This window comes from Acinonyx jubatus, chromosome A2 (genome assembly GCF_027475565.1).
Source record: "Acinonyx jubatus isolate Ajub_Pintada_27869175 chromosome A2, VMU_Ajub_asm_v1.0, whole genome shotgun sequence".
Taxonomy (NCBI): Eukaryota; Metazoa; Chordata; class Mammalia; order Carnivora; family Felidae; genus Acinonyx; species Acinonyx jubatus.
This window is the reverse complement of record NC_069383.1, coordinates 72,115,964-72,140,744: the sequence shown is the minus strand read 5'-3', so window position 1 is coordinate 72,140,744 and position 24,781 is coordinate 72,115,964. Positions and strand designations below refer to the sequence as shown.

Here is a 24,781-nt window from a genome sequence, read left to right as displayed (position 1 = left end):
AAAACTGGGCTCATGGCTGTTCCTAACCAGGAAGGTCTGGAATGGTGAATGTTTTAGGTTTCCAACTTCTCTGGTTGAGGAAGCAGGAGAAAAGAGGGTTGTCAAAGTATTTCCCACAGGGGCCAAGGTCGTTGGCTAACTTAAAAAATAAAATTAGTTTATCATTACTTAATATTACAGAAAGTGTTTTTCTATTATTACTTCTCACTTTGCAATAGTTATATGTAAATTAAGTGAACAAAAGATAAAAATTTTACAGTGCAAATAAAGACAGGCAACCAGGATCTGTTTCTGATTTTAATACAAGTATTAAGTGTTTCACATTCAAAAACTAGAATTCAGGATGTGTCTGAATGCCAGGGCTTCAAAATCAATACAATTCTGTAAAGTAAAAAAGTTAAACTATTAGAACAAAGCTGAAATTAGGAGCCTATATTCTTTAGTTAGTCTCTAAGAAGAATTTGCTTATCTATGGCAGAAACAAATCTGTATTTGTCAATGCTAGACTGCTAACCAGTACATTTAGCATACCTACATTGTTTGTCCTATCAGACTACAAAATTGGAAACTGGAACAAGTATGTTCAAGCTGTGTCCTTTTTTTTTTTTTAAACTGCTAAAAATACCTTGAGAAGGCCCATACCAAACTGTTTTTCTTTTCTCTATATACCTAAAGGCCTCTTACCTAATGGATTGAATTTGAACATACCGGTTAAGAAGGTTCATCATCAGTTATGACCTGATTCAAACTTGCTGGGATGGCACCAAATGGTAGATGGTATTAAAAGAAGCTGGAGGCAAGGGGTTTGGCCTTACTTCCTTGTAAGGTAATTAATTATTTTTTTCTGCTCAACTCCCAGGTAAAGGACATGTTAGAGACCCAAGCATAGAATTGGAAAGAGCAAGTTACTATCTACAACATGCTTCTGACTTTAAGGTGCTATGAATTTCTACCTCAGGGTCGTATTAAAATGTAGATTCTGATAGTGGTGGCCAGAAACTGGTGGATGATGGGAATGCAGAACGGTTTACAGTTTTCCAAGATGGAAAGCAGTCTGGAGATTGGTTGTACAACATTGTGAATGTACTTAACATCACTGAACTGTATGTTTACAATTGGTTAAGATGGGTAAATTTTGTGTTAGATGTATTTTACCACAACTGAAAAAAAAATTATCTGACAGCCTTAAAAGGAGGAGCTGCTCAGTGGGTTCAGTTTTGTTGAATGGATTCCTGATCTTCTCAGGACTTTGCACGATCTTTCCAGTGACCATGTGGAAGCCAGCATGCCTCCCCATCCCCACCAACATGCACAATATTTGATCAAGATGAGTGGAAGTAACCTTTGCTGTGTCAAGCATCATAAAAACAACAACAACAACAACAACAACAACGATTGAGTCGGTTTGGGTTGGGGCCTGAGATTCCCCATTTTCCCCAGGTTCTTAGGTGACACCATTGCTGCTGGTGAGTAGCAAGGTTCTCAGTAACTGGGCTACTGAGTTCTGGGAGCAACTGGAGATCTGTTGGTGTTCCATCTGACCTAAGTAGTTGCTCCAATCCAGTCCATTCTATGTGGCTTCCTCCATCAGTCTCAAAATGGGAAGTGTGCCTTTCACACACTGCATTTTACTATTTATTTCCAGGAATAAACTACAGTGGGACAAGTTAGAGAAATGAGCAGAAGATAGCACAGGAGAACTTAACATGCAAGTTTGTGCATAAAATCGCCATCTAGATCACTGCAGAGAATTAAAAAGTTTCTACTTTCTTCTTCAAAGGAAGAATTAAAGGAAATTTTAATGTGTCAAATTATTAGGCTGGCTCTTCTGGCTCAGAAAACTTGTCAAATTCATACATGAAAAACCTTCCTAAGCGTAAATACTATAAAGTACTTTAAATGTATTCAAGATTTTTAATAATTATTCTCATGGTTTGGCAACATTTGGGTTGAAAGAGATCAAATTTTGTCCTGGCAGTTATGGTGGGTACTTGCTGAGTACACTGTTCAATGTTCTATCCCTTAAGCATGCCAATAGACTCAAGTTTTCTTTGGGAAAATATTAACATACAAGAAATCAGGAATTGTGTATAGCTAAAGAGGCTGCAAGCTCAAAAAGTCTGTTGAATAGAATCCTCACTATTGTTGATTCCCACGACGTGAGGATGGAGCTGAGATCGTCATGGTTGCCTAAACTTCAGCTGTGCGCTAAAGCCCCTACAGAGGTGAGTGTCCAGCGGGTATTACTGTCTGATCCCTTAAAAACTTTGCTCTTAACCACTTTGAGCTATTGGCACTGTATCTTTGTTTCTGGTAAACACGGTCCAAATACCTCCAACAAAAGTCTCTCTTCTCTAACTGCTTTTTCAAAGTCTGCAAAAGATATCTTGCCATCGTTGTCATAATCCTAGAGAGGAAGATGAGTTCTTGATAAATGATAAGAGTAGTTTTTAATTTCGCATGGAAAATAACTCTTTGCCAAGTAAAACTATTAGTTTACATTTCTGTGGGCACTACTTACATAAATCAAAAGGTACTTATTTATCAAGACTACTTACTTTATTCCTGGAAGTCTGTTTAGAATACCTGTTATTAGAGGTTGAAAGTTTGTGTCCCTCTTGCCTCTAAATCCAATGTTAATGCCCCCAATGTGATGATTTGGGAGGTGTCTTTGGGAGGTAATTAGGTTTAGATGAGGTATTGAAGGTGGAGCCCCCATGATATAATTAGCATCTCTGTAAGTAGAGACCAGAGCTCCCTCTCTCTGCCATGTGAGGACACGTTGAGGTGGTGGCTGTCTGCAAGCAAGGAAGAGCACCCTCACTATGGAAGCAAATTGACTGGCACCTTGATCTTGGACTTCCCAGTCTCAGGATTTTTTTAAAGATTTTATTTATTTTATTTCATTTTTAATATTTTTAAATTATTTTTGAGAGAAAGGCAGAGTGTGAATGGGTGAGGGGCAGAAAGAGAGGGAGACACAGGATCCGAAGCAGGCTCCAGGCTCTGAGCCATCAGCACAGAGTCCAGTGCGGGGCTTGAACTCACAAATCACGAGCTCATGGCCTGAGCCGAAGTTGGACATTCAACTGACTGAGCCACTCAGGCAGACTTTATTTTTAAGTAATCTCTACACCCAACAGGGGCTCGAACTTACAACCCTGAGATAAAGAGTCACGCATTCCACCAACTGAGCCAGCCAGGCACTCCCCAGTCTCAGGATTTTGAGAAACAAATTCCTATTGTCTAAGTCACCCAGTCTGGTATTTTGTTATGGCAGTCCAAGCAGACTAAGACACCTGAGTTACCGTAAATATATAAAATACGGTCATGTCTCTAAAGGATTTATACTGTAACTGCGGAGTAAAACAAAAAGAGGACACATATTATAGTGCTACATTTGTGATAAAATCAGTGCCATAGGGCAAAGATTTTCAAACTTAATTTTTAGTAATAGAATTTGTTCCTCAAAGGATCTCTGACTTGAGAGCTCATCATGTAAAAAGGATAAAAGTGAAGTTACTCACTTAAGGAGCAAGGCACTGGGAGTCAGAGCAGTAATAGTTCAAGATGGACTAGAATCATAAGAAGATGCTTGCAGACTACTGGGAGGCCTTTAAGGATGATTGAGAGGACTTTTAGGTAGCTGAAGAGGTCTGGGGTGGAAATGCAGAAGAATGGCCCAAACTGAAGTCTGACAACATGAGCGATGTAAGTCAGGAAGAAGACAGACCTGCCTAGAGTGGAGCATTAATGACAGGGACTGTGGGGGATTAAATCACGGGAGGGGCAGGGGACCATATATGTAGATTATAAATGCTTTAACTGCTTAATTCAGTTTGGGTTTGATTTGATGGGTCCTTGTTTTTTTACTTCTGAGCATAACTCAGGGTTGCTGAGAGTCTAACTTAGAGAAAGGTTTGAATAATTACCAGAAAAAAATTCACTCCAGGGGCACCTGGGTGGCTCAGTCAGTTACGTGTCCGACTTTGGCTCAGGTTATGATCTCATGGTTCATGAGTTTGAGCCCCATGTCAGGCTCTGTGCTTACAGCTCAGAGCCTGGAGCCTACTTCAGATTCTGTATCTTCCTCTCTCTCTGCCCCTTCCCCGCTCATGCTTTGTCTCTCTCTCTCTCAAAAATAAATAAAAATTAAAAAAGGAAAAATTTCACTCCATAACATGTCCTTTAAAAAAAGAAGAGGGATGCCTGGGTGACTCAGTAGATTAAGTGTCCAACTTCTGCTGAGGTCATGATCTCGCAGTTTGTGGGTTTGAGCCCTGCGTCAGGCTCTGTGCTATAGCTCAGAGCCTGGAGCATGCTTTGAATCCTGTGTTTCCCTCTCTCTCTGCCCCTACCCCGCTCATGCGCGCACGCTCCTCTCTCTCTCTCAAAAATAAGTAAACATTAAAAAAAATTAAAGGGGTGTCTTGGTGTTTCAGTCAGTTAAGTGTCTGACATTGGCTCAGGTCATGATCTCATGGTTCATGGGTTCGAGCCCCCGCATCAGGCTCTGTGCTGACAGCTCAGAGCCTGGAGTCTGCTTCAGATTCTGTGTCTCCTCTCTTTCTGCCCCTCCCCTGTGTTCATGTTCTGTCTCTCAAAAATAAATAAATGTTAAAAAAAATTTTGTTTTTAATTAAACAAGAAAAGAGTGAATTTGGAATTGGGGAAAATACTGTCTCTCAAGAAGTCTACCCTCAGCCCTAGCAGTGGTTAGTGAGAGTAATTCCTAATCCCAAGAAGGCTCTGCACCACAAGGGTAGATGTGGAGCTTGAACCCACAAAACCCATGAGATCATGATCTGAGCTGAAACCAAGAGTCAGATGCTTAACTGACTGAGCCATCCAGGCGTCCCCAGTGAGAGTATTTCTGAAGGAAGAAGGTATGCTGGAGTCTGATAGCTGAATCTAAGACTTAGCAGCCCCCATCATCTATTTCTTTCCTCATCTCCAGAGTAATGGAAGTGAGCTGGGTCCAGAATGCTTTAGAGTTAACAACTTTTCACTGGTATCCAGGATAGGGGCATAGTAAGAAAAGGGAAGAAATCACTATGTCCATAATAAAGTGGTACTTTTTGTTTCATTGAAAGAAGAATTCTGCACCCCATTTTCTATCATGATTTTGGGTAAAACTATTAGTATTTCTGTTTTCTCATCTGTAAAATAGAGATAGTAATTTCTACTGCATACGGTTGTTTTGAGGGTAAAATGAGTTCCTATAATTAAAGTTCTATGAAGGCCCTTGGCATATAGTTAAGTACTTTCTAAGGGACAGCTATTTTAATTATTATGTTATTTTGTTATAACGAATGTTTAGATGGATTGGAGGGCTAAGGTCATGCAGACAGACTAGAGTGGCATCCAATTTTACACAAACTGAATCTGCTGCACCACTCCCTCCCAACCCCCACATTGAGTAAAATATTTTAAAATAATATAGTTCATATTTTGTGTAGTGATTCATTTAATCACCCAGCCATTCCATAAGTATTTATTGAGCACCCACTATCATCCAGGCACTGTTGTAGGCAATGGATAGAGCAGAGAACAAAATCTCCTGTCCTCATAAAGGTTACTTTCATTATAAAGGGAAATAAATAATTTCTTTGTCTTTAGCTTTCTCCAATATCTGCTTATAGGTTTTCATTCTTACCATTTTTTTCAGTGTTATATCTACCAACTCTTTTATTCCTTCATCATTCTCTTCTTCAGATGACTGTTGGTGTAGACTGTTCTTTAACATGTCAAATATCTCTTCTCGAGAAATGTAACCATCACCATTCAAATAGTAAACTTCAAAACAGACTGTTCAAAGCACAAGAAATGTAAAGACTTGGATAAGAACAGTTAAAATATCACCAGTCTTCTCCTTAAGTTATTTTAATATATAGTTTTTAAAAAGATAAAAACAATTTATACAACCTACAATTATTGGTCTGTATGACAGATGAATTTTAAAATAAAGCACCTTTTATACTTATTGGCACAAGATTAAATACTCCTTGGAATGTGGAATTTGAAATTGAGAGTTTAAAAATGTTATGAAACCTGAAACCATGAAACTGTTAGAAGAAATCATAGGAACAAGTTCCTTGACATGGGTCTTGGTGATGATTTCATGGCTCTGACACCAAAAGCACAAGAAACAAAATAAAAACACAAGTGGGACCACATCAAACTAAAAAGCTTCTGCATAGTAAAAGAAACCATCATCAAAATGAAAAGACAACCTGTGAAATGGGAAAATAATATTTGCAAACAATGTCAGATAAGGTGTTAATATCCAAAATATATAAGGAACTCCTACAACTCAATAGCAAAAAAGAAAAAAAAATTAAAAATAGGCAAAGGACCTGAATAGACATTTCTCCAAAGAAGATAAATGAAAAGCCAACAGCTATAGGAAAAGATGCTCAACATAACTAGTCATTAGGGAAATGCAAATTAAAACCACAATGAGATATCACCGCATGCCTGCAAGAATGGCTATCATTAAAACAAACAAATAAACAAAAAATGCCAAAAATAAGATAACAAATGCTGGTGTGGATGTGCAGAAAAGGGAATGCTTATTTACCGTTGTTACGATTATAAATTGGTAGAGCCACTATGGAACATAGTATGGAGGATCCTCAAAATATTAAAAATAGAACTTCCATATAACCCAGCAATTCTATGTGTGGGAATATATCCAAAGGTAATGAAAACACTAACTCAAAAAGATATCTGCACCTCCATGTTCATAGCAGCATTATGTACAATAGCCAAGGTTTGGAAACAATCCAAGTTTCTATCAATGGATGAATAAATATAAATAAGAATATTACTCAGCCATAAAAAATGAGAAAATGCTATCATTTGCAATAGCGTAGGTGAAACTTGAAGGCATTATGCTAAGGAAAATAATTGAGACAGGGAGTGACAAATACTCTATGACCTCCCTTATATGTGGAATCCCCAAAACAAAAACAAAACAAAACAAACAAGAAACCTGACAATAACAACAGACTCATAGAAAAAGAGATCAGACTTGTGGTGATCAAAGATGGGCAGTTGGAGGGAGGGGGAACCAGAGGAAGATGGCTAAAAGGCACAAACTTCCAGTTATGAGATAAACATGTACTAGGAAAGTAACATACAACATGAAGACCATAACTAACACTGATGTATGATATATAGAAAAGTTGTTAAGAGAGTGAATTCTAAGAGTTCTCATCACAAGGAGAAATATTTTTTTCCTTTATACTTTTCTTCTTATTGTATCTATATAAGAAGATGGATGTTAGCTGAACCTATTGTGGTAATCATTTTTGTAGTATATGTAGAACTGATCTGTATGCCTTAAATTTATAAAGTGATATATGTCAATTATTTCTCAATAAAACTAGAAAAATAAAAGAATTTGGGGGGAAAAAAAGTAGTTGATAAAGATGCAGATTCCTGTTCACCTGTACCTAGATGGGAGAGGAAACAGTTACAGATTAGATATCAAGCGATCTTTGTAAGGAACAGATTTGATACTAAATCTTCATAATTAAAAAAAACAAATAAATGGGGATGCCTGGGTGGCTCAGTCAGTTAAGCTTCCGAGTTTGGCTCAGGTCATGATCTCAATGTTCATGACTTGCACACTCTCTCAAAAATAAATAAACATTTTTAAAAAAACACACAAATAAACAGAACTTTTCCTGATATAGCACAAAATAAGAGTATGGATTCCTTGGTGGTAGTAGCTCAGAGAATGCTATTTTAAAACATTCCCAAGGTAAAACCGATGTAGCCAGTTGAAACCAGTCTTCAATCCACATTGGAGAATCAGTCTTATAGGTACTTTACATTCTAGCCTTAATTTAAAAAGCAGCTCCTTAAAGGGGTGCCTGGGTGGCTCAGTTGACTGAGTGTCTGAGTCTTGGTTTATGCTCAGGATGATTCATGGTTTGTGGGTTCGAGCCCCGTGTTGGGTTCTGCACTGTCAACATGGAGCCTGCTGGGGATTCTCTCTCCCTCTCTCTGCCCCTCCATACTTCCATGCTGTCTCTCTCAAAATAAATAAACACTAAAAAAAAAAAAAAAGTGGCTCATTAGAAATTTACATACCTAAGATTTTTCTTTCTGTCTTGGCATTTATGAACTATGTTTTAATATACTACATTATCTACGTTGGGGACTTCTTGTTTCTGTAATACTTTTTGTTGTTGTTCATGTATTTATTTTGAGAGAGAGAACACAATTGGGGGAAGAGAGAGACTCCCAAGTGCGCTAACAGCAGAGCCCTATGTGGGGCTCAATCTCACCAAATGTGAGATCATAACCTGAGCTGAAATCAAGAGCCAGTCTCTTAACCGACTAAGCCACTCAAGGACCGCCCCCTGCCTTTTTTTTTTAAGTTGGAATACTTTAGGGGCACTTGGGTGGCTAAGTGGGTTAAGAGTCTGACTCTGGATTTCAGCTCAGGTTGTGATCTCCCAGTTTGTGGGATCGAGCCCCACGTCAGACTCTGTTCTGACAGCGGGGAGCCTTCCTGGGATTCTCTCTCTTCTTCTCTCTCTGCCCCTCCCCTGCTCACGCTCTCTCTCTCTCAAAATAAATAAACTTAAAAAAATAATAAAGTTGGAATACTTTGAAATCAATGACGTTAATTTAGGTACTTGAAACTATAAACAAACAATACCTTCTGTGTTCAGAGATAACCATCAATTCCAATTTGTAGATATTAATAGTCCTTTTCCTCTTCTCTGTTCCCACTGTTATTTCCTAGGTAACTTCAACAATCTAGGAAACTCTCCTGCCTCCATCCAATATTTCATTATTTATTATAGTTGATTCACAGCTGTCCTCTTAGGGAATGTTGGGGAGAGGAATGTTGCTCAGTAGATGATTCAACCTTAATAATACACATTCAGTTGACCTTAATACTACATGTCTCAACATCAGTTCTACCAACTCCACATGTTCATTCTGTTGGTTAGCCTGCTCTTCCTTCTAGTTTCTTTCTGCTCAAGATTTACAAGAATTAACTGAAATGCTAGTTATTCTGTGGAAGTGTCTTCTGATCCACCAGATCCACTAGAAAGCACTTTCTCATCACTCCCATATAGTATTTTGAAAATACATAGATTTTGAAGTAATCATGTTATATTATGGTTATTGGTTTATATGTATTATGTGACCCAGAACTGAGCATCTCCTGTAGAATGACACAAATAAAAGACAATAACTGTATAGACTTCAAAAAAAATGTGATGAAGCTGCAATAAAAGAGATCTCTTTTTACTTTTAAATTTGCTTTTTTTTTAAAAAAGTTTATTTATTTATTTTGAGAGAGAGCTAGGGAGGGGCAGAGAGGGGGAGAGAGACAATGCCAAGCAGGTTCCACACTGTCAGTGAGGAGCCCGATGCGGGGCTCAAACCTGTGAACTGTGAGGTAATGACCTGAGCTGAAACCAAGAGTCAGACACTTAACCAAATGAGCCAGCCAGGTGCCCCAATAATTTCTTTTTAAGTAAACTCTATACCCAACATGGGGCTAGAACTCACAACCCAGAGATCAAGAATCGCGTGCTCTACTGACTGAGCCAGCCAGGTACCCCTAGAAGTAAATACTTTTTTTAAACCTTTGGTCATGCAATACATATATACACATGTGTACACATACGTGTGTGTATATCTCATTATTATTCTCTTACATAGAGTACAAAAACTAAGTACAGACTTCAGCATATCACTGGCAAAGAACATTTTTCAGTATATCTGTGTAGTGAGTCCATCATCTCCTTGGAAGTCTGCCCATCTGCACTACCCAAAATGACCACTCTCTCCCTGAAGAGGGACTTCTGTGACTTCTATACATTCATTCATGCCACAGATGACCTTACTCAGGTCCTGAGAATACAGTAATGAACTCTTCTGGAGTTCGCAATCTAGTTAAATGTTTTAGCAAAAGCAATAGAATCAATATAAAATTCCAGAATATCAGATTAGCTGTGTCTTTTTGTTGAGTTTCTTCAATCCATAGCATACATGTGATGTGGGGAACAAAGGCAAAAAAAAAAAAAAATTAAATTTCCTGACAACTCGTAGTGCATGGACAAGTCCTTGAGATACGCAGAGTGACTTTCCTTTAGGAACTCAACTGTCTCTATGTCGATACTTTGCTATGGGCAAAAGGCAGTCTTAACATCAACCCAACCTCCAGTAGTCTCCTTTAATAAATAAAAATTTCTTTGGTAACCAGTTCCTTTTTCTCTACCCCCACCCCCCGCCAAGTTGTATGTTAGTAAACAGTGGGCATATGACCCACTGATATACATCTGAAGGGTCGGATGACTAAGGTTTTATTAGACAGTAGTAAATGACTTTTTCCTAACAGCCCCTCAAGGGTCTGGAAACCTTATGCTATCCCTACCCCCCTCCAAACTTGAAAGTATATAATCAGCCATTGTCACAACCCCTGTGCAGCTCTTTCTCCCCACAGGTCCTGTCCCCTGCTTTAATAAAACCACCTTCTTGCACCAGAGGTGTCTCAAGAATTCTTGCTTGACTGTTCACTCAGAACCCCACCATTTCCTCATCACATGCAGCTCAACCCTATGAAAAGTGGCATTTTTCCCAGATTAACATATCTTGAAATATATATGAAACAGTTTTAGGAAGTAGGATTAGAGGAGGAAAATTCATTGACAGCATGATGCTATTCAATCACATACAGCTGTATTCAGTGTCACAGCCATTTTCACCATGTATTAGTATTACCATAAGAATTTACATCCATGAAAACTTAGCTTTTCACTTCTTGGTGAGACTTCTGTATAAGGTTGCAACAACCTTAAGTAGCAACTATATTTCAATGTTATCCTGTGAAAAATTAAACTGGAGAAAAGTTAAGGAAAAAAAACCCCACATAACGTTGAATGTCAATTTTACCTCAAAAAAAAAAAAAAAAAAGAAAGAAAGAAAGAAAATTAAACGAAAAAACACAAAACAAAAAATTGTAAATGTCAAAGTAAGTTGGTGATTTTTTTTAATGTTGCTATCATTTTTTAAAATGTGTGTTTAAGAGGCACCTGGGTGGCTCAGTCGGTTAAGCCTCTGACTTTGGCACAGGTCATAATGTCAATGATTTGTGGTTTCAAGCCCCATATAGGGATCTGTGCTGACAGCTCAGAGCCTGGAGCCTGCTTCAGATTCTGTGTCTCCCTCTCTCTCTCCCCCTCTTCCACTTGCACTCTGTCTCTCAAAAGTAAATAAATACCTAAAATTTTTAAAAATAAATAAGTAAAATGTGTGTTTAACGTTAGGGATCTTCTTTTCAACATTCCAAATCCAAATTTAAGTGGAAGAACAAGGGATAAAGATTTGTTTATTTACTCAGAATTCTGCAGTCTTTTCCTAAGCAATTTGACACTTTAAGCAATTGTTCCCTAGAAAACTGTCATTTAAAATTGTTCCTATTCTTGGGGCGCCTGGGTGGCTCACTTGGTCGAGCATCCAACTCTTGGTTTCGGCTCAGGTCATGATCTGATGGTTTGTGTGTTCAGGCCCCATGTTGGGCTCTGTGCTGACAGTGCGGAGACTGCTTGGGATTCTCTCTCTCCCTTTCTCTCTGCTCCTCCTGCACTCTCTCTTTCTCTCTCTCTAAATAAATAAATAAACTTAAAAAAATTGTTCCTATTCTCATTCCTGGGTTCCTCACCCCAAAACCTGGACCCAGAGGTATAAAACATAGAAAATACACATCACAACAATGGTACAAGCGAGGTGAGGCCAGAGCTATTCACTTCTAGGCAAAATTGTGAATGGGAAGATTTTTGTCTTTGGAATTACTAACATATCTTTCCTGTAGGAAATTCTCTCTGTAACCATTCTCCCTGTGGGCATTCTCTGTTCTCAATCTCTTTTCCTCTCTTCACTGATCTACACAAATTTTAACACTAGAATATTGGTGGTTAATGTGTATTTCATTTTGTTTTGTGTCAATCCCTCACATTTATTTTCTTTGTTCAAGAGATGAGGAATGTCTTCACTGTGACTTATGCACTGCCTGATATCAAGGCACATTTCCTGCTGAGCCCAGAGCCAGCCTGGGAAACCCGGAGTTGGCACAAGCCCTGACATTGACTTGCTCGTCTTCGCCTGGGACTTGACCCAAAGACCCATCCTGGTGACATTTAGGCATTACAGAACCAGTGAAGGAAGTGTAGGTCTAAAGGAGGGACTCTCCCAAGAAACAGACCACCCATTTCATTTGTTTTGATTTTTTTTAAAGCTGTCACAAACTATTTTTGAAACGTTGCTATAGAGAACATTGATTTTATATTTTTTAAAATTTGTTTAAGCATTCACTAAATACAAAATTGACACTGTATATTACTAAGTCAGTAATCACATATAGAAATCTTACACTTCAGCTTTTCTTCAAAAGTCCCTCGAAGAAACACTGATAATCCTTTAACCCACTCTTTCACATTTATGCAGTTATCGTGGTCTTTGTCAAACACAAAAAATACTGAAAGAAAAAGGCCATAGAAGTATATTGTAATTTAAAGCTATTTTATAATTCAAATATATAAACCTTCTTCCCAAATTGAGAGGAAAAAAAGGTTTTAGCCATCTTTAAGAGTCAAAATTATTGGAAATGTATGTGTGTGTGTGTGTGTGTGTGTGTATATAATTTGCCATTACAAAAATGTTTGCCACATATTAATTTTGAACATCATATATATCGCCATCTCAGCTTGGCCCATTTCCATTTCTTAAGCCTCTTACCCCTGTTCATTAGCATATCGTCAGTCATTCCAAATACGCTGTGCAGGATCGCTCGAAAAGCATTACGATCTAGTCCAAGGTTATTAAGTCTTACATTAGCTCTTTCCACCAAGCTGTGAAAAAGTCTTATGAGACATTCTACTTCACTTTTTTTGACTGTAAAATAAAAATACAAATAAGTACAACTTACACTTACTCAATGAGTACTCCAATTGAAAATATTTTACTAAGCAGCTATTTTTTTCCTATGATGCTAGATGCTCTAAGTGATTAAAAAAAGAATGACATCACTTGTTACTTAAGGGCTTATGCAATTAAGGTGGGTGTCACCAGAAGACTAGTAAGACGGTATGTAAATGAAAAATTATGTAACATAATGCTCACTACTACAGACATGTGAAGAAAGAGAAATCAGTGTGGGAAAGAGGAGTTAGGTCATTTTCATGGGAGTAGACTTTGAACAGAGACTTGGAAGGATACATTGTATTTATACAGGAAGGAATGTGTTGGGGGTGGTAAAATGGAGAATTCCAGGGAGAGATAATATGGGTAAAGGAAAGAGGTAGAATTGTGGTTGAAGTTGAACATGCTTTATTGGGAGCACAGCAAGTTAGGAAGAAGTGAAAAAACAGGATTGAAGAGGACGGGCTGATGGCAGAGAGCCTTGAATGCCTAGTCAGAAAATTAACATTTACAGTTGACTTTTGAACCACATAGGTTTGAACTGTGGGTCTACTTAAATGCAATAAAAAATAAATATAGCGCAGTACTGTAAATGTATTTTTCTTATGATTTTCTTAAAAGTTTTAGCTTACTTTAAGAATACAGTATATAATATATAAAACATACAAAATAGGTTGATTGTTTATGTTATCAGTAAGGTCAGCAGTAGGCTATTGGTAGGTAAGCTTTTGGGGAGTCAAAAGTTATATATGGATTTTCAACTGTATTGCAGGGGTTGGTGCTTATATCCTACACTTTGTTCAAGGGTCAACTACATTTTACTGGAGCAGTGTTTCTAATGGACCGTCCAGGACCATTTGAATGAGAGAAATCCACAGCCTCTCCTTTGTTTGTTCAAAAGCAGATTCCCAAGGCTTACTTGACTTACCAAGTCAGAATCACTAACATCAGACCCAGGAATTAGCTTTTAAAAAACAAGATCTCAGTTGACTCTTCTAGGCCCTGAGGGTTGAAAAAGTGGGAGGGAGCTTGAGATGTTGCAGAAAATCAGTGGGACTTGGTGACTAATTTTCAAACAGAAATGTTCAATATTCACACACTTGGATTTCAGTCCAGACTTAGGAAAGGGTATTTTTAAAGAAGTGCAGGGTGATTTTAATGCATTGATCAGGACTGAGAATTAAGGGATTCGATTTAGCAGGCTACACAGTGTAACTATAAGCTCAGAAATATGACAAAAAGCTCATTTTTACCCATCCAATAAGAATTTATATTGAAGGCCTCCTGTGAACCAGGCAGTGAATACACCAGGGTTTCTGCCCACAAAGTTGTTACACTTTGGCTAAGAGATAAGAAAAAAAAAAAAAAAAAGTGCAAGCACTATGATTGATGGTGTTTGGCAGTGACCCAAAGGAAGGAATAATCAACTGGGGAGGTAGCAGGAAATTAACAAAGGTCCCAAGGAGGAGGGGTCACTTGCCAGAGGAGGGAGCTTGAAGGTATGTTCTTAAATTTTTTTTTTCAACGTTTATTTATTTTGGGGACAGAGAGACAGAGCATGAATGGGGGAGGGGCAGAGAGAGAGGGAGACACAGAATCGGAAACAGGCTCCAGGCTCTAGCCATCAGCCCAGAGCCTGACGCGGGGCTCGAACTCACGGACCGCGAGATCGTGACCTGGCTGAAGTCGGACGCTTAACCGACTGCGCCACCAGGCGCCCCAATGAAGGTATGTTCTGAGAGCTAGCTGCAGATGGTTGGTATGGCCACATGGCAGACTAGACTTTACAATGGGGAGTTTCTGAAAAATTTTGGCTGGCAAGTTAACATCATATTTGCACTTAAGGAGGGTCACTTTGGCAGTAGATTCTCAAAACCACATTATGAATAATGAGTCCACATGTGACATGGTTGTGTCTTCCCCAAAACAATTTTAACAGTCTATGCCATCCCATATGCTCTTTCTACAAAGACTTTGATACTCCTCTGAGATGGGATCTGTCTCCTTCACTTGAAACAGGGAAGGCATTTTCTGACATTTCAACCAGTAGAGCTCAGTGGAAATGAGGCAGTGTGAACTTTTCAAGGCTAGGTCACAGAAGGGGTTGCAGCTGCTCTGAGGACAAAAACTTGGAAAGAATTCTCATAAAAAATACAGAGAAAGAGGAAGCTCAGGTGTGGATGTGCTGTATGAAGTGTAGAGTATGTTAATGTTTGCCTGAAAGTCATCCTGCTTAAATCTGATGGAGAATTATCGGAGTGCAAACGTTAGCACCAACAATAGTTTCCTCCTTGAGGAAAGGGAGGTTTTAAGAGTCAGATGCTGCTCTGAGCCAAATATTAACAAGTCACCCAACACAGCTATCAAGGATTTTAGGCACAATCTTCAACAGGTAGTAATTTTTTCTGAGTTTTATCCATGTAAGCTCACATTTCATTACAGCTAAAGACCTTACTCATGCGGTCCAGGAACCGTTGTAAATGATATTTGAGAGATCTTGGGTAATGAGAATTGTGAGGTGCTAGGCACTGGCTCATGTTATTTAACTTTATTTTGGGATAACTTTAGATTTACACAAGAGAAGCAATGATGATAGAGTTCCCAATCTTCACTGTTTCTCCATTAAAACTTTACAGAACCGTGGTACAATTATCAAAATGAATACACTAACATCGGCACATTATTAACATACAGATCTTACCACTTTTCCACTAATGCTCTTTTTTTGATTCCAGAATCCAAGCCAGGATACATTTGGCTGGCATGTCTCCTCCAATTTATGATAGTTTTTAGTCTTTCATGACTTTTTTTTTTTTAAAGTTTTGATTTATTTTGAGAGGGGTATGAGCAGGGGAGGAGAAAAGAATCCCAAGCAGACTCCATGCTGAGCATGGACAAGGGCTCAATCCCACAAACCGTGACATTATGACCGGAGCTGAAATCAAGAGTTGGATGCTTAACCTGAGCCACCCAGAGGGCCCAACCTTGACTTTTCATTTTGCATAATATTCCTCAATTTGGGTTTGTCTAATGTTTTTTTTTTTTTTTTTTTTGCATAATAAGCTGTGGTTAGGGGTTTGGGGGGTGAATTCTAGAGATAAATTGCTGTTCTTCTCACATGTCGGGGGACACATACAAGGTTAACTGCTGAGAACTTTGATCACTTGATTACGCTAGTCTACAGGGTTCTCCACTGTAGTTGCTATTTATCCTTTCCACAATCTATTCTTTGGAAGCCAATCTTTTAGGGAAAATGTAATTCCACTTCTTGGGAAGGAGTATCTATACTATTACTTGGAATTTTCATAAAAGCAAGAGGTCTTTTTTCCCCTATTTACTCAATTATTTATGTCAGGGTGTGTGCAAGGGGGGGGGGGTCACATACACTTATTTTATAACAATCCTGTCATCTTACTCAAATTGTTCCAGTTTTGGCCCTTGGGAGCTTTCAAGTTGGCTCTTGTATGTTTCACATCAGACAACCCCATTGGCTTTTTCACTTCTTTGCTTTCTGGCACTACTTGCCAGGCCAATCTTATATTTTCCCTGTGTGAGGTAACAGGAAATATATATATATATATATATATATATATATATATATTGGTCTGTCCCTGGTTCCTGGCACATAGCTCCCAAAACTCTTGGGATTTCCTAAATGATGTGAGCAGCACGAGTATCTTTTGTTCAATTTTGTCATTGACCCTGGCCCCCAACACAAAGCTCCTAAATCCCTTAGAACATCAGGGGTGATAGGAATCTTTTGTTCTAAGGAGGCGACTACCGGTGGCTCCTGGCTGGGAGCTAGTCACCAAAAAGACTTGATTAAAAGTCCATGATTAAAAGCTTGGAACTTTCAGCTGTATCCCCCATTGTGCAGAGGGGCTGGATATTGAGTTAATGACCTATGGTGCCTATGTGATGAAAACTCCATGAAGACCCCCAAAGTGTTCAGGGAGCTTCTGGGATGGTGAACATATGAAGGTCCTGGGAAAGGGAATGGAAGCTCCATGCCCCTTCCTACATACCTTGCCCTGTGCATCTCTGCTGTCTGCTCCTGATTGTATCCTTGTATTTTAAAATCTGTATCCTTCTATAATAAATCAGTAATCTATTAAGTAAACAATTTTCCTCAGTTCTATGAGCTGCTCTAGCAAATTAATTGGGCCTCCAATTTATAGCCAGTTAGTCTGAAATGCAGGTAACAACCTGGACTTGTGATGGGCATCTGAAGTGGGAGACAGTCTTGTGGCATTGAACTCAACGTACAGGATCTGATGCCATCTCAGGTAGTGTCAGAACTGAGAAATTGTAGGGTACCCAGCCGATGTCACAGAAAATTGCTTGCTTGAAAAAACCACACAGTTGGAGACTGGAAGTGTCAAGAAGTGTAGCAGAGTAGTGTCAGTAAAAGAGAAACAAGGCATAGCATAGGTTTTCCTTTACACTCTGTGTGGCTATTTCTTCAAGGAATCCTGGTTGTTTTTATTGGAGACTGGTATTTAAACACCAAGGATTATGCACTGGGTGTGCTTATTACTACTGGGAGATGAATATTTCTAAGCCCAATACATAACCAGGAGCTGGGATGGGCACAGTGGAATATTTCTAAGCCCTCTCAGCAGACAAAGCTGGAAAATATGTATGTATACTTACCTATATATGCATACATATTGGCCCATGTTATGTGTGACAAATGAAGTGAAAGCCAAATATTGGACCACTGGGTCTATAGGTGGTCCTGGGCTAAGTCCCGGAAGAGATGATCAATTGTATTTTTTACCTCACGAACACTCAGGGCTCATGAGTTCATAAGGGCTAATCATACTAGATTTAACTTATTTCCTCCTTCTAGTAGGAGTGGGTCAGAGAAATGCAGTTCACAAAGTATCTGGATTTTAGGGGAGCCTGGGTGGCTCAGTTGGTTAAGCACATGACTCTTAATTTCAGCTCAGGTCATGATGTCACGATTTGTGAGATCATGCCTCCTGTTGGGCTCTGTACAGAGCCTGCTTGGGATTCTGTCTGTCCCTCCCCCATTCTCTTTCAAAATAAATTTAAAAAAAAATTTTTTTTTAAATGTTCATTTATTTTTGAGAGAGAGAGACAGAGTGTGAGTGGGGGAGGAGCAGAGAGAGAGGGAGACACAGAATCTGAAGGGGGCTCCAGGCTCTGAGCTGTCAGCACAGAGCCCGATGCAGGGCTCAAACTCACGAACAGTGAGATCATGACCTGAGCTGAAGTCGGATGCTTACCGACTGAGCCACCCAGGCGCCCCAATAAATAAATACATATTAAAAAAAACCCACAAAATATTTGCATTTTAGGAAGGCATATAACAAAAATCTCTTACTCTTATGTCAATTATCTACTCAGTATCCAGTAGTGCCAAGCACAATGGTAGGCTCTCACATAAATGTTTGCTAAGTAAATGATAACTCCTTGTACACAAATGAGGTAAAGGAATATACTGGAGGAGACAGGATCCAAAGTAAGCTCTAGATGCCAAAATAATCACTTGAATCAAACAACATGAAATTATTAGAAAGTTTTAAAATTGTTCACTGAGCTTTAAAAAAATTTCTTAGTCTATATGTGTAAAAATTATGGCTGAACAATATGTGTGAAAAAGACTGGGTCAATTCCTAACTCACTATTAATCAAGCTGTGATTGCAATTAGGTTGATAGAACTGAAATTTCACCTGGGAGAGACTAGGGATTCATCAGGAAACCCTACACTTCAGTGTGTCCAAGAACAAATGGAGTGAACAATCTGGATGATTGGCTCCACTCGCAGAGATATTTAAATGTGCCTAGGGTGGTATCCAGGAATCTACATTTTCAGTAAGCATCTTTAGGTGATTCTTTTTTTTTTTTTCCAACGTTTATTTATTTTTGGGACAGAGAGAGACAGAGCATGAACGGGGGAGGGGCAGAGAGAGAGGGAGACACAGAATCTGAAACAGGCTCCAGGCTCTGAGCCATCAGCCCAGAGCCTGACGCGGGGCTCGAACTCACGGACCGCGAGATCGTGACCTGGCTGAAGTTGGACGCTTAACCGACTGCGCCACCCAGGCGCCCCTAGGTGATTCTGATGCTGGAGATACTCCTACCATACTATGAATAAGAGGTATACAGCCAAGATCAACTACAGAACTTGCGGGGCCAATGCAAAGAAAACATGGGTCCCTCATTGAAAACATTAAGTGTTAGTGGAACATTAAATTAAGTGTGGGGCCCCATGACAATGCATAGGTTGCACACACATGAAGCCATTTACTATGCCCTGAGGTAATGATCTGCCACTGCCACTAAAGATTTAAAAAACTCTACTTAATTTTAATTTACATTTAAATAGCCACATACATACTTTTTAAAAAATGGGGCACCTGGCTGGCTCAGTCGGTAGACCATAGGACAACTCTTCATCTCAGGGTCACGAGTTCAAGCCCCACTTTAGGTGTAGAGGTTACTTAAAAAAATTTTTAAGTAAATAAATAGCCACACATTGCTAGTGGTTACTATACTGGTTAATACAGCTCTACAATGTTTTATATTCTAGAGCTGTATGAAAAAAAATCAACAGCTGCTTGGTAAGGTAATGAATTTTCTTCATGAGGTCACTGGAAATAGTGGAGGATCAGAGTCACACAATCTAGTAGTTTGGACTCAAGAAGCCATGTGGCACATGTAGGCCTAGTAAATTATGAAGCCTCCCTCTTAAGAAACTTTAAAGCAAAGCCCAAGAAAAGCCATCTCAACTTTCTGGCACATGACAACTAAGACTATCTATGTACACCAAGAGAAATAGTAAGACGATCCCTTTTGTCTTTTTAAGTAAACTCTACCCCCAGTGTGGGGCTCGAACTCATGGCCCTGAGATCAAGTCACATATTCCACCAACTGAGCCATGCAGCCACCCCAAGACAATCTCTTCCTGAGAAGGGAAGGCCAAGGTGGTACTATTTGTTAGCTCTCCCCAGTCCTACCCATTGAGAAGCAAATTCTAGGTGCACCTGGCTGGCTGGCTGAACATATAACTCTTGATCTCAGGGTTGTGAGTTTGAGCCCCATGTTGGGTGTACAAACTAAAAACAAAATCTCAAAACAACAAAAAAACACCCAAGTTCCAGTCATGAGAGGCGTGTCTGGTTTTTCAACTCAAGGACCCAAGAACTGAGCTGAATTCAACAATTTTTATTTTGCATTCACTATGGGAGAGTACTATACAGAATGACCGTGAGAAGTCTAGAATGCTTATTAGGTGCATCGAGAAATGAAGATGAAATGCAGGTTCTGGCATCAGACTTACCTGGGTTCTAGCTCTGCCTCCACCAGAAAAGTTCACTGTCATTTTAGACAATCTGAGACTTGGTTTCCTCATCTGAAAATGTGGAAAATTTCACCTACCTCATTGGGTTTTTTTCCTGAGACTTGAAGATAAACCATTAAGCATACCATTTCCCCAATGAAGAGCTTAATAAACATGAGTTGTTAATAATCTCAGTATAAATAGTAATCTGGTTACACTGAACTTTTGATCCTAATTTAGTGTCAAAATTCTGCAAAAGGAATGCAACTCATTCCTCTTTTGAAAGATACTGTTCAGTATCTTCTTTGTAGGAGACTGTATGGGAGGCGGGCCCGATCTAGTATTACATATTCTTTACTTATATTACCTATACTTTCAGAGAATTGTTTTCAAATAACAAATTATGGTATTAAACACACATTTGGGTAGCAGGCTAAAAGTAGTTTCATTTGGATGGGGAGAGGAGTTAGATTTTTAAAGTATGCAAAATTTCCTTTTGAATGTTTAAAACTCAGGTTAAGAAAACAGCAAACAGGGGCACCTGAGTGGCTCAGTCGGTTAAGTGTCCAACTCCAGGCTTTGGCTCAGGTCATGAGCTCACGGCTTCGTGGGTTCAAGCCCTGCATTGGGTTCTGTGCTGGCAGTGCGGGGCCTGGTTGGGATTCTCTCTCTCTCCTCTCTCCCACTCGGCTGTCTCTCTCTCAAAATAAACAAAATTAAAAATAGGGGCACCTGAGTGGCTCAGTCGGTTGCGCGTCCGACTTCAGCTCAGGTCATGATCTCAGTTTGTGGAGTCGAGCCCCGCATCAGGCTATGTGGTGACTGCTTGCTCAGAGCCTGGAGCCTACTTCAGATTCTGTGTCTCCTTCTCTCTCTGCCCCTCCCCCGCTCACGCTTTGTCTGTTTCTCAAAAATAAATAAATGTAAAAAAAAATTAAAAAACAACAACAACAACAAAAAAAAACAGAGGCACCTGGGAGGCTCAGTTGGTTAAGTGTCCAACTACAGCTCAGGTCATGATCTCACAGTTCATGGGTTCGAGCCCCATGTCAGGCTCTACGCTAACAGCTGGGAGCCTGGTGCCTGCTTCAGATTCTGTCTCTCCCTTTCTCTCTGCCCTCTCCCCACTCACACTCTCTCTCTCAAAAATAAACATTAAAGGGGCACCTGGGTGGCTTAAGCCCTGTGTCGGGCTCTGTGCTGACAGCTCAGAACCTGGAGCCTGCTTTGGAGTCTATCTCTCCCTCTCTCTCTCAAAAATAATAAAACATAAAAATAAATAAATCTTTAAAAATAAACATTAAAAATGTTTAAAAAATTAAAAAGAAAGCAAACCAATCTCCAAAAAATAAAAGAAAAAGAAAACGGCGAATAACAGTAGATATTACATTCAACTTTGGTTAAATCTGCTAGATGTATTTTAAGGGTTGAAGAACAGCAAGATTGCAAAAACAGGCCCTAGAAGTGCTTGAGGATCATTTAAAATATAACTGAAATGAGAGAAAACTGAATTAAGTCTACCAACAAGATTCTTAGGGTGGTACTACTGAGACCTACTGAGACCACACAAGGAAAAATGGAAGTGCCCAACGAGGCTGTACTAGCGTCTGAAATAAAAGTCATTTCCTCAAAGTCCAAAGACATTGTCAAAATGGATCTCAGTCAGGATTGCTTGTTGTCATGCCCGTGAGACAAGATACATAAGATTACTTTTTAAGGTCTGTCAGGGCAAGGATTCCCCCCTCCCCCAATCTGTTACATTAATTTTAATAAACATTTGCTATGTGCAAAGTACCATGCTTATTTCTTCAGCAACTAAAATATCTTCTATAGCTCTATCAATCCTCTGCCTCTATGGGTTTTGTGCCAGAGAACTCAGGGAATTGGTCAAGGTAAACCTTTAGAGCTTGAGATCTCTTATTAAATTTCAGACTGTTAACAGAACAAGTCCTTGGTTGGCAGATAATCCTTTAGTACATATGTCACATAAGTTCTCAAATTCTTCTTTTCACATACACAAATATATTTTAGGAACCTGATTAAAATATTCTCAGTGTAGTGCAGGGATCTTGTAAATTCACTTGTAATCTATTTTTTTAAATGGCCAAAACATTAGACAGAAATTAGAGGAACTCTATTTTGGGTGTTACAAAGAACCTGTTAATGTCCGATGTATCTATCAATGTTTCTATCTGATTGAATAAAGATGTTCAGACAGTGCTGGATGTCTGGTTAGTACTCACAGTTCTTGACAGTATTACTAATGGATTCCACCAGTTTCTTCAGAGTCTTCTGGTCCATGTCAAGTGTTGCTTCAACACACTGTAGAGTTCTCAGATAGCCTAGTTCCAAGCCTACATGTCTTGGATTGTCACTGATTCCATAGTTCATTACTCTATACCAACAGAATGTGACAGCGGCAACATTCCAGCAACCACAGAAGGTTCTCAAGTGATTGCAAAAATATGCAACAACGGTTGTTAGCACTCAAAACAAATGCAATGATTCCATGAATGTTATTGTGATCTGAAATATTACAGCAATTCCTACATTTATCTTTTCTTTAGGGCTAAATACCACTTAAAGTGGTACTTGATATTATTGTCATTTATATTTCCTCAGCACAAAATGTATGGTGGAAAATGTTTCCTTCCTAACTGAACACACAACTAAATAAAATTATAAGGATCTTATTTTTAAGTGGACATATTTTTCTAGGCTATAAATAGCTCCTTCAAAGATTATATAACCTCCTTTAAAAAACTTTAAGCATCTTCTCGTAAGAGAGACTTCAATGTGGGAGCTCCTAGAAAAATGTAAAACCCCACTAGTACCCCTCCAACTTATACCTGACTGACTGGTAAGAAAGCATGGTGTGACTATGCCAAAGCTGGCCAAAATAACAACTGTTCTAACTCTATTGTCAAATCCTAATACAGGGAACAAACATTTCCTAGTCTGTTTACTGGCTTTCACTATAGTAAGGCAAGAAAATGTACCAGAATGAATTTTAGAATTTCGAATACAATATTCTTATAAATTTTAAATAAAATATAAAGTAAATTTTAAAATAAGGCAAATGTAGGGCGCCTGGCTGGCTCGACTGGAGGAGCGTGCAATTCTTGATCTTGAGGTCATGAGTTTGAACCCTATGTTGGGTATAGAGATTACAAAAAAAAATTAAAACAAATTATAAAAAAGTAAAACAATGCAAATACAACTGGAACACAAAAGCTCTCCCAAAACTTTTCTTTAGGAAATACTGTGTTCACTGAATTAAGTTGAAAACTGGCAATGTTTTAAAAGTGTGAAACCTGTCACTTAAGTCTGAAGAATAACTGTTCTCAGTTTCTCCAAGGCTAGTCTATTATTCCCTATGAAATGAAAGCAAATGAGGCAAAAGACTTTTAGCACACCTTGACTGGAGGAATATGAACCTATATTCTGGATAAAGTCAACTCAGAACAATCTTACGGTATTTAAAATAAAACACCTAAATATACTAAAGGCAACCAAATGAATCCAAAACAATCAGACAGAGAAGTACTGGTATAAATTCAATTTTTCGATTCAGACACTCATCAATTTTGTTGCAGTTACCTTGGCATCATTATCCAGATAACATGCCCTGTGTTTATAAAACTGGTATAAAAGTATTCAAGAAAAAGGGTGGTTTGGTGGAAGGAAGAAAGAAATGTTAGGGACTTGCACATAACATTACTCTATCAAATTTTCTTCCCATAGCTGATTAGAAAGAAGACTATTAAGGCTACCATCACAGAAGCAATGAAAAAGGTGTTTCGCAGACAGTCAACACTGCCTGGAAAGAACAGTTTTTTTGCCAGGTCACCTTATTCCTCAGTCTAATAACCGTTGCTTTCTAATTTGATATAATCATCACATTCGGGACCAGTGTGCTCATACCAAAACTGATCACCAAATAAACTGATAAACTTATCTTTTAGCATTTTCTTGAACAATGATTCTAAGAAACTTCCTTTCAGATAAAAAAATGTTCCTCAAAACTTATTGTGTACTCAAGAGCATATACATATCTTTTATTTATTTCTTTAAGTTTATTTGAGAGAGAGAGAGAGAGAGAGAGGGCAGAAAGAGAAGGGAGAGAGAGAATCCCAAGCAGGCTCTGCGCTGTCAGCACAGAGCCTAACATGGGTCTCAATCTCACAATTTCAAGATCATGACCTGAGCCGAAATCAAGAGTTGGATGCTTAACTGACTGAGCCACCCAGGTGCCCCTACATATCTTTTATTAGGAAGGAGTATGAAGCTTTAAGCATAAAATTTAAGGAAGTTTACCAAGAAATAAATAATTTTTACAGCTAAAAATTTGGGGATATGTCTTATCCACCTACCATTGAACCCCTAGTAGTGTTTCTTAATCTTTATAACTTTACTTGCAACTCAAAGGGAGCTGATAAGAACACAGCTATTTTTAAGTAAAATAGCTATTTATTCAGCCTCTTGTCATGCCAAAATGTTTTGTGCATATACCACTATAA

General features: G+C 38.8%; 1 protein-coding gene across 2 annotated transcripts; it reads right to left on the bottom strand.

Annotated features, from left to right (window-relative positions):
• Positions 1–284: 284 nt before the first annotated feature.
• LOC106969985 (calaxin-like) lies at positions 285–24,556 on the bottom strand. Of its 2 annotated transcripts, XM_053218463.1 has the most exons (5): positions 22,505–24,556; positions 12,769–12,924; positions 12,404–12,508; positions 5,657–5,808; positions 285–2,407 (listed from the first exon to the last, which is right to left on the bottom strand). In XM_053218463.1, the coding sequence occupies exons 1-5, from the start codon at positions 22,650–22,652 to the stop codon at positions 2,288–2,290; spliced, it is 681 nt and encodes a 226-aa protein (XP_053074438.1). In that variant the 5' UTR covers positions 22,653–24,556; the 3' UTR covers positions 285–2,287. The 2 variants fall into 2 exon arrangements, with proteins under 2 accessions (XP_053074438.1, XP_053074439.1); XM_053218464.1 differs by lacking the exon at positions 12,404–12,508.
• Positions 24,557–24,781: the final 225 nt, after the last annotated feature.

What these genes read in the sequence shown, in the direction of transcription:
- LOC106969985 (XM_053218463.1), bottom strand. Translation starts at nt 22,652, where the DNA reads ATGAACTATGGAATCAGTGACAATCCAAGACATGTAGGCTTGGAACTA. An exon ending in TAGTAATACTGTCAAGAACT is followed by an intron (nt 12,925 to 22,504) that starts GTGAGTACTAAC and finishes TTTATTTTACAG; the next exon opens with TCAAAAAAAGTGAAGTAGAA. An exon ending in ATATAACACTGAAAAAAATG is followed by an intron (nt 2,408 to 5,656) that starts GTAAGAATGAAA and finishes CTTCCTCTCTAG; the next exon opens with GATTATGACAACGATGGCAA.